Here is a 17,322-nt window from a genome sequence, read left to right on the forward strand (position 1 = left end):
GTACTTCTCCTTTTCCTAACTTGACTCCATTTAGATAGTAATCTGCCTTCCTGTTCTTGCCACCTAAGTGGATAACCTCACATTTATCCACATTAATCTGCCATACTTTTGCCCACTCACCCAACCTGTCCAAGTCACCCAGCATTCTCATAACATCCTCCTGACATTTCACACTGCCACCCAGCTTTGTGTCATCAGCAAATTTGCTAATGTTACTTTTAATCCCTTCATTTAAATCATTAATGTATATTGTAAACAGCTGCGGTCCCAGCACTGAACCTTGCGGTACCCCACTGGTCACAAGCCTGCCATTCTGAAAGGGACCCGTTAATCACTACTCTGTTTCCTGTCAGCCAGCCAATTTTCAATCCGTCAGTACTCTGCTCCCAATACCATGTGCCCTAATTTTGCCCACTAATCTCCTATGTGGGACTTTATCAAAAGCTTTCTGGAAGTCCAGGTACACTGCATCCACTGGCTCTCCCTTATCCATTTTCATGGTTACATCCTCAAAAAACTCCATAAGATTAGTCAAGCATGATTTTCCCTTCATAAATCCATGCTGACTCGGACTGATCCTTCTACTGCTATCCAAATGTGTCGTAATTTCCTCTTTTATAATTGACTCCAGCATCTTTCCCACCACTGACATCAGGCCAACCTGTCTATAATTCCCTGTTTTCTCTCTCCCTCCTTTCTTGAAAAGTGGGACAACATTAGACACCCTCCAATCAGCAGGAACTGTTCCTGAATCTATAGAACATTGGAAAATGATTACCAATGCGTCCACGATTTCTAGAGCCACCTCTTTAAGTACCCTGGGATGCAGACCATCAGGTCTCGGGGACTTATCAGCCTTCTGATTCAACAGTCTATCCAACACCGGTTCTTGCCTAATATAAATTTCCTTCAGTTCATCCTTTACCCTAGTTCCTTTGGCCACTATTACATCTGTGAGTTTGCTTTTGTCTTCCCTAGTGAAGAGAGATCCAAAGTACCTGTTCAACTCGTCTGCCATTTCCTTGTTCCCCACAATAAATTCACCCGTTTCTGTCTTCAATGGCCCAATTTTGGTCTTAACTATTTTTTTTACTATTCATTTACCTAAAGAAGCTCCACTACACTACCCTCATCTATATGCCTGGTCACCTCCTCAAAGAACTCTATCAGGCTTGTTAGGCACAATCTGCCCTTCACAAAGCCATGCTGACTGTCCCTGATCAGACCTTGATTCTTTAAATGTTCATAGATCCTATCTCTAAGAATCTTTTCCAACAGCTTTCCCACCACAGACGTAAGGCTCACTGGTCTATAATTACCTGGACTATCCCTACTACCTTTTTTGAACAAGGGGACAACATTCGCCCCCCTCCAATCCTCCGGTACCATTCCCGTGGACAACGAGGACATAAAGATCCTAGCCAGAAGCTCAGCAATCCTCTGAATATTCCTGGGGAATATTCCATCTGGCCCCGGGGACTTATCTGTCCTAATGTATTTTAACAACTCCAACACCTCCTCTCCCTTAATATCAACATGCTCCAGAACATCAACCTCACTCATATTCTCCTCACTCATTAAGTTCCTTCACAGTGGTGAATACTGAAGAGAAGTATTCATTGAGGACCTCGCTCACTTCCACAGCCTCCAGGCACATCTTCCCACCTTTATCTCTAATCAGTCCTACCTTCACTCCTGTCATCCTTTTGTTCTTCACATAATTGAAGAATGCCTTGGGGTTTTCCTTTACTCTACTCGCCAAGGCCTTCTCATGCCCCCTTCTTGCTCTTCTCAGCCCCTTCTTAAGCTCCTTTCTTGCTCCCCTATATTCCTCAATAGACCCATCTGATCCTTGCTTCCTAAACCTCATGTGTGCTGCCTTCTTCCACCTGACTAGATTTTCCACTTCACTTGTCACCCATGGTTCCTTCACCCTACCATTCTTTATCTTCCACACTGGGACACATTTATCCCTAACATCCTGCAAGAGATCCTTAAACATTGACCACATGACCATAGTACATTTCCCTGAAAAAGCATCATCCAAATTCACACCCGCAAGTTCTAGCCTTGTAGCCTCATAATTTGCCCTTCCCCAATTAAAAATTTTCCTCTCTGATTCTATCCTTTTCCATGATAATGTTAAAGGGCAGGGAGCGGTGATCACTGTCCCCCAGATGCTCACCCACTGTCAGATCTGTGACCTGACCTGGTTCGTTACCTAATACTAGATCTAGTATGGCATTCCCCCTAGTCGGCCTGTCAACATACTGTGACAGGAATCCATCCTGGACACGCTTGAACTCTGCCCCATCTAAACCCTTGGAACTAATCAAGTACCAATCAATATTAGGGAAGTTGAAGTCACCCATGATAACAACCCTGTTATTTTTGCACCTTTCCAAAATCTGCCTCCCAATCTGCTCCTCGGTATCTCTGCTGCTACCAGGGGGCCTATAGAATACCCCCAGTAGAGTAACTGCTCCCTTCCTGTTCCTGACTTCTACCCATACTGACTCAAAAGAGGATCCTGCTACATTACCTACCCTTTCTGCAGCTGTAATAGTATCCCTGACCAGTAATGCCACCCACTCCTCCCTTCCCTCCCCATCCCTTTTAAAACACTGAAATCCAGGAATATTGAGAATCCATTCCTGCCCTGGTGCCAGCCAAGTCTCTGTAATGACCACTACATCATAATTCCATGTATGTGTCCAAGCCCTCAGTTCATCACCTTTGTTCCTGATGCTTCTTGCATTGAAGTACACACACTTTAGCCCTTCTACCTTACTACCTTTATACCCTTTATTCTGCTTCTCTTTCCTCAAAGCCTCTCTATATGTTAGATCTGGCTTTACTCCATGCACTTCTTTCACTGCTCTATCGCTCGGGTCCCATCCCCCTTGCAAATTAGTTTAAACCCTCCCGAACCATGTTAGCAAACCTACCTGCAAGGATATTGCTCCCCCTCGAGTTCAGGTGCAACCCATCCAATCTGTACAGGTCCCACCTTTCCCAGAAGAGATCCCAATGATCCAAAAATCTAAAACCCTGCCCCCTGCACCAACTCCTCAGCCACGCATTCAACTGCCATCTCCTCCAATTCTTACCATCACTATTGCGTAGCACGGGCAGCAATCCTGAGAACACTACCCTTGAGGTCCTGTTCTTCAGCCTTCTGCCTAGTTCCCAAAACTCACACTTCAGGACCTCATCCCTCTTCCTGCCTATGTCGTTGGTACCAACATGAATCACAACTTATATTCCATATAAATAAAATGGTGGATAAAAAACCTCATACACCACACAATTCAAAGACAAATCAGTTACTTTCTGGATTTTTTTTAAAGATTAAAGTTAATGGAATGTAAAATAGGATGATGGCACTTCAGAATTTGGGATTTTTTGACATTATGTGAATATATTGTGGCGGCCTGCACATGCGGGACTTGAACCGCCATTGGGAGCCATGGGCAGATATGCGGTAGCGTGTTTGGGACTACCCGCTCGGGACGGACCTTCTGGGGACAGTCTGACGTCACTTCCACCCTTCGAGTCGCAGGGGCCCATGGGAGGGGAGATTTAAGCGCGCAATTTTGAATCAGTAAAGGCATTCTGAGTTCAGCTCTCTCCGCCTCCGTGTGTTTCTTTAGTAGCGTGTTGCGTGCGACTACATTGGTGACCCCGACGTTCCAGACGGCATCTGGAGCCGGCGACTCAGTGACCAGCCACGAGTTTGAGAAACTCGTACAGCGTGGTCTCTCTGAAGCTCCTGACTTTCTGGGCCACTCAGCCCCACCTTTGGTTCGAGCAGACTGAGGCTCAGTTCAATATCAGGGACATTACAGTAGTACCATGTGGTACTACTACATGGTCAGCACGCTAGACCAGGAGATGGCAGGACAGATCATCGACTTCCTACGCCAGGCACCAATGGAGGACAGGTACACTCAGCTTAAGGCATTCCTGATCTGTACCTTCGGACTCACCCACCGTGAATGGGCGACGCAACACCTACACATGGACGGCCTGGGCGATCGCACACCATCTGAGCTCATGAATGATATGCTGGTGCTCATGGACGGCCATAAGCCGTGCCTTTTACTTAAACAGTTGTTCCTCGAGCAAATGCAAGAAGACATTCACCTCCTCCTCACGAGTGAGGATTTCAGCGACCCATGGAGGCTAAAGCAGACGTCCTTTGGCAGAGCAAGCATCATGGAGCAGCCTCCATTGACCTAGCCACAATCGCGCACCCCAAAGCCCAGTCCCCGCAACCGAAGCCGTTGAGACCCACGGGGGAAAGATATGAAAGATGTTTCTATCACCAAAGAGGGGCTCAGGCACGCGTCGCTGCCGCCCACCATGTGCTTTTCGGGAAATGCCAGGGCCAGCCGTCGCTAATGGCTACGACGGCTGGTCACCGAGACAGCCTCCTGACCCTCTGGGACCGACACTCCGGGCGGCGCTTCCTGGTAGACACCGGGGCCAAAGTCAGCGTACTCTCCCCCTCGAACATGGACACTTGTAACACGGTCCCAGGCCCCGAACTCACTGCTACAAATGGCACCAGTATTCAGATGAACTATCTCACTGCATTTCGGGTCCAGCCGTTTCTCTTGGACTTTCACGTTGGCAGCGGTGTCACAGCCACTACTAGGGGCAGATTTTCCATGAGCCAACTGCCTCCTGGTCAACCTAAAAGGCCGACGTTTGGTCCACACTGAGACATACCAGACTTTCCAGCTCGGAGAAGTCAAGCTACCGGCCCTCCACCTGGATTCTGTGACCCTCTCGGGTAACGAATTCGCCAGGGTGTTGGTGGAATTCCCCTCCATTGTCACCCCACAGTTCTCCATAGTCGACCCCAAGCACGGCGTGCAACACCACATCCCCACACAAGGCCCCCCGCTGCACGCCTGAGCTCGCAGGTTACCACCCGACAAGCTCCACCTCGCCAAGGAGGAGTTCCGTAAGATGGAAGAGCTGGGAATCGTACACCACTCAGATAGCCCATGTGCATCCCTGCTGCACATGGTGCCCAAGTCCGCAGGAGGATGGAGGCCCTGCAGAGACTACAGATGCCACAACTGCTGACAGATACCCGGTACCCCACATCCAGGACTTCACTGCAAACCCGCAGGGAGCGACCATCTTTTCAAAAATCGACCTGGTCAGGGGATACCATCAGATCCCAGTGCACCCCAACAACGTGCCCAAGACAGCCCTCATCACCCCATTTGGCTTGTTCAAATTCCTGAGGATGCCTTTCGGTCTCAAGAATGCAGCCCAAACTTTCCAAAGGCTCATGGACTCGGTGGGACGCGGCCTAGATTTCGTTTTCATTTACTTGGACGATATCCTGGTGGCCAGCTGTTCACACCAAGAGCACGTGGCACATTTGCACCAGCTCTGTCAATGCCTGAGCGACCACGAACTGGCAATCAATCCGGCGGAGTGCCAGTTCGGGCTGACGGAGATCGACTTCTTGGGCCACAGAGTCAACCGACATGGCGCAGTTCCCCTACTGGACAAGGTCCAGCCCATCCACCAGTTCCCCAAGCCCAGCACGGTCAAGGGCCTGCAGGAGTCTGTAGGGATGGTCAACTTTTATCATCGGTTCATGCCAGCGGTGGCACGCATCATGAGACCCTTGTTCAGCCTGATGGCCGGCAAGGCCAAAGAGGTGGCATGGGACGCGGAGTCCATGGAGGCGTTCGAGCAGACCAAGGAGGCGCTGGCAAAGGCAGCCCTCCTGCTGCACCCAAGAGTCGATGTACCCACGGCACTCACAGTCGACGCTTCCGACACAGCAGTCAGCGGAGTCCTGGAGCAGCTCGCCGAGGACCAGTGGCGACCACTCGCTTTCTTCAGCCGACACCTACGGCCACCAGAGGTGAAGTACAGCACTTTTGACAGAGAGTTGCTGGTGCTCTATCTGGCTGTCTGGCATTTCTGGTACTACCTCGAGGGAAGGGAGTTCACCGTGTATACAGACCACAAGCCACCTTCACACTGGCCAAGGTATCGGACCCATGGTCGGCTCAGCAGCAGAGGCACCTGTCCTTTATTTCAGAATTCACCATGGACGTCCGCCACATCACAGGGAAGAACAACGTTGTCGCCGACACGCTGTCTCGTCCCTGCCTCCACTCAGTAGGCATATCGTCCTCAGGAATAGACTACGCAGCACTGGCGGAAGCACAATGGTCAGACACCGACACACGGTCTCGTCCCTGCCTCCACTCAGTAGGCATATCGTCCTCAGGAATAGACTACGCAGCACTGGCGGAAGCACAACGGTCAGACCCTGAGATTCCAGCTTACCACACCACCATTTCAGGGCTCCAGTTGGAGGACGTCTCCGTCAGCCCGGCAGCGGAATGACTCCTGTGCGACGTGTCTACCAGCAAACCCCGACACCTGGTACCAGCAGCATGGAGGCGCTGGGTGTTCGACACGCTGCACAACCTGGCCCAACTGTCCATCTGGGCATCCATCAAGCTGGTAGCGGACAGATTCGTCTGGCACAGTTTGCGCAAACAGGTCGGACACTGGGCCAGGACCTGCGTACACTGCCAGACCGCCAAAGTCCAGCGGCACGTGAAGTCTCCCCTCCAGCAGTTCCAGCCGACGCACAGGGGGTTCCAACACATCCACGTGGACATCGTCGGCCCCCTGCCAGTCTCCTGGGGCACCAGGTATATCTTTACCATGGTAGACAGGTTCACCAGATGGCCGGAAGCCGTACCGCTCGCAGGCACGTCCACTGAGTCCTGCGCCAGGACGCTCATTGCAAACTGGATCGCCAGGTTCGGCCTCCCAACGGACATCACCTCCGACAGAGGGGCGCAGTTCACGTCTGGTTTGTGGACAGCACTGGCGCAGCTCCTGGGCACTCAGCTGCATCACACCACAGGGTACCATCCCCACATCCCCAGTTCACCGGCATCTCAAGTCGGCCCTGATGGCGCGCTTCAGGGACCCCAACTGGACAGATTAACTTCCCTGTGTCCTACTGGGCATCCGCACAGCCCTCAAGGAGGACCTGGACACCTCCTCGGCAGAATTGGTCTACGGCGCCCCCTCCACCCCCTCCTGACGGTCCCAGGCGAGTTCGTACCAGAAGCCCGAGGTTCGGAAGAAACTCCAGCAGTGGTGCTAACAAGGCTGTGGGACAAGGTAGGGACCCTGGCACCGGTCCTGACCTCCAGGCATGGTCCCACGCCATCCTTCACCCCTAAAGACCTCCGAGACTGTGAGTATGTTTTTATTCACAGGGGCATACACAGGTCACCCCTACAGCGGCCGCACGAGGGACCCAGCACAACGGAACCATGTGTGTCGTGGAGGTGGGTGGCCGGGAAGAGACTTTGAACAACCAGTGAGGGTACCCGAACTGCGCCGGCCACCCAGGCAAGCCACACAGACTGGGGGCTCCACTCCCCTGATGGATGTTTTTTTTTGGGGGGGGGGGGGGAATGCTGTGGCACACGCAGGACTCAAACCGCCATCGGGAGCCGCGGGCAGACACGTGGTAGCGCGTTTGGAACTACCCGCTTGGGGCGGACCTTCCGGGCCACAGTCTGCCATCACGTCTGCCCCGCGATTCGCAGGGGTCCATGGGAGGGGAGATTTAAGCACACTATTTTGAATCAGTAAAGGCATTCTGAGTTCAGCTCTCTCTGCCTCCGTGTGTTTCTTTAGTAGCACATTACGCGCAACTATAATATAATGCCTGTTATACAAGGTTAAATGAATAATTTAAGAATTATCTTCATGAGCAGTCACCTGTAGTCTAGGTACTGAATACAATGAAATATTAAACAGATTAGCTTTGAAACTAAAGAATTTGGTTGCTTGTTTATAGGGTCGCTCACTGAGCCTAGTCACAAACTTTGTGACATCATCAGAGCGCAATTTCCGCTGAGTGCTGGCTTTTACATGGTCCGACTCTTGATATTCTGATTGCCAACTGAGAGTCAGGCCATATCAATGCAAGCACTCGGCAGAAACAACACTCTACAACGACTGGTGACCCAATCTCAGCGAACAGCTCTGCAAACAAAGATTAGCTTGACTTGTCACAAGTATACCAAACATACAGAGAACGCCTCATCGATCAACACAGGCTAAGGGTGTGCTTGGGGCAGCCCACGTTTTGCCATGCTTCCAATGCCAACATAACATACCACAACCTACTAACCCCAGCCCATAAGCCCTTGGAATGTGGGAGGAATTGGATCACCCGAGGAAACCCAAGTATTTATAGGGAGAATTTACAAATTCCTTGAAGACAGTGGTAGGAATTGAGCCCCGATCTGCAATCAATGTGGCTGTAGTGCATTGTGCCAACTGCTACGCTACCATGCTGCCCAATATTGCTTTCTGGCCACTAGCCATTTCAAAGTTTAGTCTAAATCCTCACAGCTTTGTGTTTAACTAAAGCTGCTGGTATGGGAGGGTGGCAGGGTGAAGGGACATCTCTACCAAAGGTGGTGTAAGGCACTAGCTTGCAAGTCACCCTTGGGCAAGGTGTGGCATTTGCTTTGGACCCCCTCCCCCTAATCAGGGTCACGTGAAATCATGGGAGCAGGTGGGGGATGGTCGTATGAGCAGCCGGTGCATATCACAAGTACTGGTTTTGTGACCACTGACGCCAGGCAGACAGTCTCTGAAGATTATTGATAATGGCTGGGGTCACCCGTCTTGTAAGACACAACCCAGAAGAAGTCAATGGCAAACCACTTCTGTAGAAAAATTTGCCAAGAATAATCATGGTCAAGGCCATGATCGCCCACAGAACAATGCAGGTTATAGCCCTGGGCCAGACCCAATACAAAGGTAACCCAGGCAGGTCCAGTGACCTTCAGCCAATAGGATGGAAGTGTATCATTTGAACTGATGAGAAACACTACAAGAGTCAGGAGCTTCAAATGCAAAGGAGCAGCAGCTCTCCAGAGTCCAGCCATTGTGGATGTGGAGGACCCCACGGGCACTGAGATTGGTGCAGGACCATGAGGAATGACTGACCAGTGTAGATTCCTTTCCCAGGTAACACTTTTTCTCTTCATTGACTGTTCATGGTGCGTCAGGAAAACTTAGTAGTTCTGCATTTAGGTATTTGGTTGTGTAAATTCATGCTCAGACAATAAAGGTACTTGTTGGTAATTACAGATTCTCTCTGATCAACTAAGGGGTTGGTCGGTGAAATAATACTGTGAGTTATAACTTCAATCAGCTAGTTTTCAGTATCAGAACAATTGGGTGTCTGTGAAAAGTAAGAATTTCAGCTTGTATACTGTATACATTCCCTGATATTTGTGCATGTCTTTGAAGTGTAAGAATTTCAAGTTGTATACATTCTCTGATATTCAATGGAACCACTGAACCACCTAGGGCAGAGGTACTTCCATCATGTTTTCGGGTAGGGAGTTCTAAGATACCAAAGGAACAGACATATATTTCAAAGTTAGGCTGAAACTGGTGCAGTGGAGGACAGAAATGTGCTCTTCGTCCCATAACGCGATTTTAGGTCACCTTGGTAACGCAGTGGCTGAACTAACACTATTACAGCATTAGTGACCCAGGTTCAATTCCTGCCATTCTGCTCCCTGTAAAGAGTTTGTACATTCTCCCTGTGACCACACGAGTTTTCTCTGGGTGCTCCAGGTTCCTCCCACATCCCAAAGACATACGTCAATTGGTCACGTGCGTAACTATGCTGGGACAGATGTGCCTGTAACCGTGCTGTATCTCTAAACAAATAAAAACACAATGTCAAATTGAACTAACTGCCTTCTGCCTGTACGTGGCCCACGTCCCTCTATATTCACATGTCTCACAGCCTCTTCGATGTCACTATTGTGTCTGCTTCTACTGCTCCCCCAACAACCTGTTCCAGACATTCAGCACTGCGTAAAACAAAACTTGCCCACACATCTCCCTAATCTTTCCCACATCCCACCTTAAATGCATGTTATAAAGTTGACAGTGTAGAGCCCATACTCTGTGACCTGAGGGGAAACCTGCATGCAGTGGGTTTGCCCCTGCTCCTGCCCATTAAGATTTAAGATGGTACTGGCGATGCACAGCAATGACTTACAGTCCCAAAAAACAAAACAAACTACTATACATCTTATTAATAACGATCGACACTAAAAACAGAGGTAAACAAAGGGTGGTCAAGGCAAGTGGACATCTACGGTGGCAAAGTGCAATCGGGGTGGAAACAAACTGAAGGCAGAGTTGTGGCGACTCAGGGAGTGAGAAAAGACCCAATGTCTGGTCGATTTAAACGCTGGGCTGAATTGGAAAGGTTGGGTACAGACTGGATTATGGCAGCAGGGTTCAGGACCCAGAGCTGTTGGAGAGTGAGGAACAACCTGCTGTTTGGCCGGGTTAAGCGTCGGGCCAGATTGAAAAGGTCAGGGAGTGGGGACTGGAGACAAGGGACAGGCCGGGTCTGTGGGTCCACCACGTTTACTCAGCTCCACGCTGCACTAAACTGATGCCCAGCTTCATGTCTGTGGTCTTGCAAAGTTTTCTGGGCTTTGGAATGAACTATAACTGTTGCCTACACCAGTTGCTGTGATGCCTGGCCTTCAAATTCCAGTTCTGAAGCTATTCGCTTGCTTTTGTTGATTGCACAATGTTTTTTCTCTCCCTCCCTGATCACTGGATGTTTGGACTTTTTTGTAGTGGCTTACCATAGAACTATAGAACATTACAGCACAGGAACAGGCCTTTTGGCCCTTCTTGGCTGTGCCAAGCCATTTTTCTGCCTAGTCCCACTGACCTGCACCTGGGCCATATCCCTCCAAACCCCTCACATCCATATACCTGTCCAAGTTTTTCTTAAATGTCAAAACTGAGCCCGCATTCACCACTTCATCTGGCAGCTCATTCCACACTCCCACCACTCTCTGCCTGAAGAAGCCCCCCCCCCCAATGTTCCCTTTAAACTTTTCCCCCTTCACCCTTAACCCATGACCTCTGGGGGGTTTTTTCTCCCCTCGCCTCAGTGGAAAAAGCCTGCTTGCATTCACTCTATCTATACACATCACCTATACCTCAATCAAATCACTCCTCATTCACCTATGCTCCAGGGAATAAAGTCCTAACCTATTCAACCTTTCTCTGTAACTCAGTTTCTCAAGCCCCGGCAACATCCTCGTAAACCTTCTTTGCACTCTTTCAACCTTATTAATATCCTTCCTGTAATTAGGTGACCAAAACTGCACACAATACTCCAAATTCTGTCTCATCAATATCTTATACAACCTCACCATTACATTCCAACTCTTATACTCAATACTTTGATTTATAAAGGCCGAAGTACCAAAAGCTTTCTTTACAACCCTATCTACTTGTGAAGCCACTTTTAGGGAATTTTGTACCTGTACTCCCAGATCCCTCTGTTCTACTGCACTCCTCAGTGTCCTACCATTTACTTTGTATGTTCTACCTTGGTTTGACCTTCCGAAGTGCAATACCTCACACTTGTCTGCATTAAACTCTGTCTGCCATTTTTCAGCCCATTCCTCCAACTGGCCCAAATCCCTCTGCAAGCTTTGAAAACCTTCCTCACTGTCTACTACACTTCCAATCTTTGTATCATCAGCAAATTTGCTGATCCAATTTACCACATTATCACCCAGATCATTGATATAGGTGACAAACAACAATGGACTCAGCACTGATCCCTGTGGCACACCACTAGTCACAGGCCTCCACTCAGAGTAGCAATCCTCCACTACCACTCTCTGGCTTCTTCCATTGATACATTCTTCCACTCTTCCATGTATACCTAGCGACTGAATCTTCCTAACTAACTTCCCATGCAGGACCTTGTCAAAGGCCTTACTGAAGTCCATGGATACAATATCTACTGCCTTCCCATCATCCACTTTCCTGGTATCTTCCTCGAAAAACTCTAACAGATTGATTAAACATGACCTACCACGCACAAAGCCACGCTGACTTTTTCTAATAACTCCCTGTCTATCCAAATACTTGTAGATCCTATCTCTTAGTATTCCTTCCAATAATTTACCTACTACCGATGTCAAACTTACCGGCCTATAATTTTCCGGCTTGCTTTTTGAGCCTTTTTTTAAACGACGGAGCTACAAGAGCTATCCTCCAATCCTCCGGCACCTGACCGGTGGAAATCAACATTTGAAATATTTCTGCCAGGGCTCCTGCAACTTCAACACTAGTCTCCTTTAAGGTCCGAGGGAATACCCTGTCAGGTCTTGGGGATTTATCTACTCTGATTTGCCTCAAGACAGCAAGCACCTCCACTGTACAAGTTCCATGACCTCCCTACTTGTTTGCCTTATTTCCATAGACTCCATTCCAGTTTCCTTAGTAAATGCAGATGCAAAAAACCCATTTAATATCTCTCCCATTTCTTTTGGTTCCTTACATAGCCGACCACTCTGATCTTCAAGAGGACCAATTTTATCCCTTACTATCCTTTTGCTCTTAACAAACCTGTAGAAGCTCTTACGATTATCCTTCACCCTGACTGCCATAGCAACCTCATGTCTTCTTTTAGCCATCCTGATTTCTTCCTTAAGTATTTTCTTACTCTTTTTATACTCCTCAAGCATCTTATTTCCTCCCTGTTGCCTATACATGTTATACATCTCTCTCTTTTTATCAGAGTTCCAATAATAGACCCTTTCTCATTTTTTCAAATTTGGTCTTTTTCTAGTTTAGAACTTCAACCCGAGGACCAGATCTATCTTTATCCATGATCAAGTTGAAACTAAAGGCATTATGATAACTGGAACCAAAGTGTTCCCCTACACACACTTCCGTCAACTGCCCTAACTCATTTCCTATTAAGGAGATCTAATATTGCATCCTCCCTAGTTGGTAGATCTATATATTGATTTAGAAAACTTTCCTGAACACATTTTACAAACTCTAACCCATCTAGACCTTTAACAGTATTGGAGTCCCAATCAATGTGTGGAAAATTAAAATCCCCTACAATCACAACTTTCTGTCTCCTGCAGTTGTCTGTTATCTCTCTGCAGATTTGCTCCTCCAATTCTTGCTGACTATTGGGTGGTCTATAATACAACCCTATTAATGTGGTCATACCTTTCCTGTTTCTCAGCTCAACCCATATGGCCTCAGTAGACAAGCCCTCTAATCTGCCCTGCCAAAGCACTGCTGTAATATTTTCCCTGACTAGCAAAGCCACCCCCCCCACCCCACCCTCTGCCTCTATCATGTCTGAAACATCAGAACCCTGGAACATTGAGCTGCCAGTCCTGCCCCTCCTGTAGCCAAGTTTCAGTAATAGCTATGATGTCATAATTCCATGTGTCAATCCAGGCCCTCAGCTCGTCTGCCTTTCCCACAATACTCCTCGCATTGAAATATACACACCTCAATAGATTATTACCACCACACACAACCTTACTATTTGTGACTTTGCATGAACTACTAACATCATTTATTTTTTACCCCTGTTCCACTATCTACTCTGGCACTCTGGTTCCCATCCCCCTGCAAATCTAGTTTAAACCCTCCCCAATAACACTAGCAAACCTCTCTGCAAGTGGTTTCATTTGAGATTTCTTTGTTTCTTTGTTTTGGCTGCCTGTGAGGAGAAGAATCTCACGGTTGTGTTGTGTATACATACTTTAATAATAAATGTCTTTGCCAGTCTTTCTTTTCTCCTTCATTCAAAGTTTGTGGGCTTCACTGGACGAGCAGCATTTTAAGAACATAAGAAATAGATACAGGAGTCGGCCATCTGGCCCGTCCAGCCTGCTCCGCCATTCAATAAGATCATGGCTGATCTGGTCATGGACTCAACCCCACCTACCTGCCTTTTCCCCATAACCCTCAATTCCCCGACTATACAAAAATCTATCCAACCTTGTCTTAAATATATTCACTGAGGAAGGCTTCATTACTTCATTGGGCAGAAAATTTTATTACCCAGAGTAAAACACACTCAAAATATTGGAGAAACTCAGCAGGACAAGAGAAGAATGAACAGACAATGTTTCGGGCCAAGACCCTTCTTCAGGACCTGAAGGTCTTGCATAACTTGAAGTTCAAGAAGAACTATCTCAGCCCACTAAGTTGACTCTGCATAGATGCTGCCCGACCTGTGCGTTCCTCCAGTATTTTATGCGTGTTGCTTGGATTTGCAGCATCTGCAGAATCTCATGACCTATCCCTTGTGCCACTGCAATCTGTGTGGGTAAAGCACAAGGTTGTTAGCGAAAGAATTCCAGGATTTTGACCCAGTGAGCCAATTCCAAGTCAGGATGGTGTGTGGCTTGGAGGGCAACTTTCAGGTTGAAAGCTCAGAGGTACCATTGGGGTAACAACGAACTACGTAGAGTTCCCACCCTAGCCACTGTGTGGGGCAAACATTAAAGTGGATGTTTAATTCCCAGGGTGGTGGGAGAGACAGAAGCATTAGGGGCATTAGAGTCTCATAGGTAGGGAACATAGATGAAAGAAAATGGAGAGTGAAGTGGGAGGGAAGAATTGGGGTTATCGTGGAGTACATTAAGGGTCAGCATAAGGGTCAGTATTCTATGTCCTAAGGGTCTAAGTTCTATGTTGATGAGATGCCAATTAAAATAACTCATACTCTGGGAGGTGTAGACCGGGTGTTTCCAACCTGGGGTGCACAGACTCCTTGCTTAATGATATTTGTCCACGGCATAAAGAACGGTGTGGAGCTTTTTGAGTCTGTCAGAGCTATGTTCACCTAGCCAATTGAAGATTGCTGCATCACACTCCAGATTCACCCACGGTGGGTGTTTCTGGTCTCTCAGGAGACGAGTCACCACTGCAGGACACCCTGATATTGAACCACTCTTGCGATGATCGCACGAGGTCTGCAGCGACGGGGCCAGGAAAGGGGGAGGACTGGAATGAAATGCAAACTCCACAAGGACATCAGCTTGGGTCAGAATTGAACCTCTATTGTTGGTGATGCAGGAAAACAGCTCTGCTGGGCTCATCATTGTACCACCCTTTATGACATTCAGGCCCCAGGAATGTCCCTCTTGAAACAACTTCTTGTCCGATAAGCTAGATTCTTGGCCTCACAATCTACTTCATTACGATCTCGCACTTTCTCTGTGGCTATTACACTCTTCTGCATTGTTAGTGTTTTCCCTTGTACTACCTCAATCATCATCATCATGCGCCGTGTTGTATATGCCATCATCATCACTCGCCAGGTTGTATGATATATCCGTGACCATGATTGCTTTTGGCAATTTTTTTTTCTACAGAAGTGGTTTGCCAGTGCCTTCTTCTGGGCAGTGTCTTTACAGGATGGGTGAACCCAACCATTATCAATACTCCACAGAGATTGTCTGCCTGGCATCAGTGGTCGCATAACCAGGACTTGTGATATGTATCAGCTGCTCCCATAGCTTCACGTGACTCTGATTGGTGTGGGGAGGGGGGTGCGCGGAGGAGCTAACCAGGTGCTGCACCTTGTCTAAGGGTGACCTGCAGGCCAGTGGCGGGAAGGAGCATCTTGTACCTCCTTTGGTAGAGACGCATCTCCACCCCGCACCCCCCATGCACTATATAATGATTTGATCTGCACGAACAGTACCAAGACAGGCTTTTCAATATATCCAGCTACACGTGGCACAAATACAAGCAAATAACCAAAATTCTTACATAAGCACATGAACAATAGAAAAATAGAAGGCTATGCAAGGGACAAGGGCTAGATTGATTTTAGAGTTGGTTAAAAGGCCAGCACAACAAACTTGGCCTCCAAGAGGACCATAACCTTGTTGTAGGGTTTGAAGACTTATGTGCCTCAATGAGACCCAGAGAGCTATGCTGGCAGGAGTCAGGGTCTTGTGCTTTGATTCTTGGTAAGGTCACCCATGCCAAACAGATCAATGGGCAGAGGCCAGACTAAACAGTACTCCTGGTTCAGGGATTCAACTCAGGGGCAACAAATCTGACTGGTCAAACAAAATTGTTACGGAAACAGCAATGAAGTAACCTCCTACTTCTGAGTGCAATAGTATTCCTGAGTCTCCCCCCTGGGACTTATATGGCTGACGTCAGTGAAAACGGAGAGGAAGCTACTGACACGATGAGGAAAGCCTTGAAGCCAGAGATGGAGGAGCTTCATTGCTGCCCCAAACGCCAGTGGCATATGATCAGTAAGTACCACGGTGGGCCGGAGGGCCTGTACTCCGCTGTAGTTGCTATTACTATCCTCCTTCCTGTTACTTCTGTTCTGCATTTACTAACAAAATCTGATCGTTTTATCTTGACTATACAGTATTTCAGAAGTTATATGTATAAATAAATCTCAATGAAGGTCTCTGATGAAAATGTGTTCCTGCACTGTTAAATTAAACTCACCTGGTAGCCATTGCAGCAGCCTCTTTAGCTGCACTCCCATTCACCAGCAAGGATGCATTGGAAATCGCTTTTGCTTTGAAACATTCCATGATACCGCGATTCCGCCTCCGACAGTAACCAAAGTCATCACCAGTCACGATTAATCTCACCGTAGGCTGTGGCATTCTCAAACATCAGCACTGCAGACAGAAAGCAAGAGATGTAATGTTACCATACTTTTTCTGACCAGTCATGTTACATAGCAACACACACAAAATGGTGGAGGAACGCAGCAGGTCAGGCAACAACTACGGAAATGAATAAACAGTTGACACCTTCTTCAGGACTGGAAAGCAAGGGGGAAGGTGCCTGAATAAAAAGGTGGGGGAGGGGGAGAGGTCAGAAGAAAGCTTGGTGAGGCCAGGTTGGTGGGAAAGGCAAAAGGGCTGGAGATGAAGGAATCTGACAGGAGGGGAAAATGGACCACAGGAGAAAGGGAAGGAGGAGGGGACCCAGGGGGAAGTAAAAGGCAGAAGAGAAGAGATAAAAGGTCAGAGTGAGAAATAGGGGAAAAGGAGATGGTGGGGAATATTTGTTTACCAGAAAGAGAAATTGATATTCATGCCATCAGGTTGGAGGCTACCCAGAGGAAATATCAGTTGTTGCTCTTCCACCCTGAAGGTGTGGCTTCATCTTGGCACAAGATGAGGCCATGGACCGACACGTCAGAACAGGAATGGGAATTGAATTAAAATGTTTCGTCATCTTGTGGCAGATGGAGCGGAGGTGCTTGATGAAGCAATTCCCCCAACTTACAAATGACAAACCCAACACATTTGCAGGTGAAGTGCTGATACACATGTGACACCCTGAATGGAGGGGAGGGAGGAGGTGAATGGGCAGGTATAGCACTTAGGCCGTAGCAGGTAGGGAGATTAGTTGGGAGGGACAAAT

At 48.1% G+C, this 17,322-nt stretch overlaps 1 protein-coding gene across 1 annotated transcript in view; it reads right to left on the reverse strand.

Annotated features, from left to right (window-relative positions):
* Positions 1-17,322, reverse strand: part of ydjc (YdjC chitooligosaccharide deacetylase homolog) — a 120,556-nt gene that overhangs the window by 58,916 nt on the left and 44,318 nt on the right. Inside the window, exon 2 of the mRNA XM_059943726.1 lies at positions 16,390-16,568. Within this exon, the coding sequence (XP_059799709.1) occupies positions 16,390-16,553 (164 nt within the window). The 5' untranslated portion in view covers positions 16,554-16,568. The remainder of the gene's footprint in view (positions 1-16,389; positions 16,569-17,322) is intronic.

The sequence above is a fragment of the Hypanus sabinus genome, chromosome 18 (genome assembly GCF_030144855.1).
Source record: "Hypanus sabinus isolate sHypSab1 chromosome 18, sHypSab1.hap1, whole genome shotgun sequence".
NCBI lineage: Eukaryota > Metazoa > Chordata > Chondrichthyes > Myliobatiformes > Dasyatidae > Hypanus > Hypanus sabinus.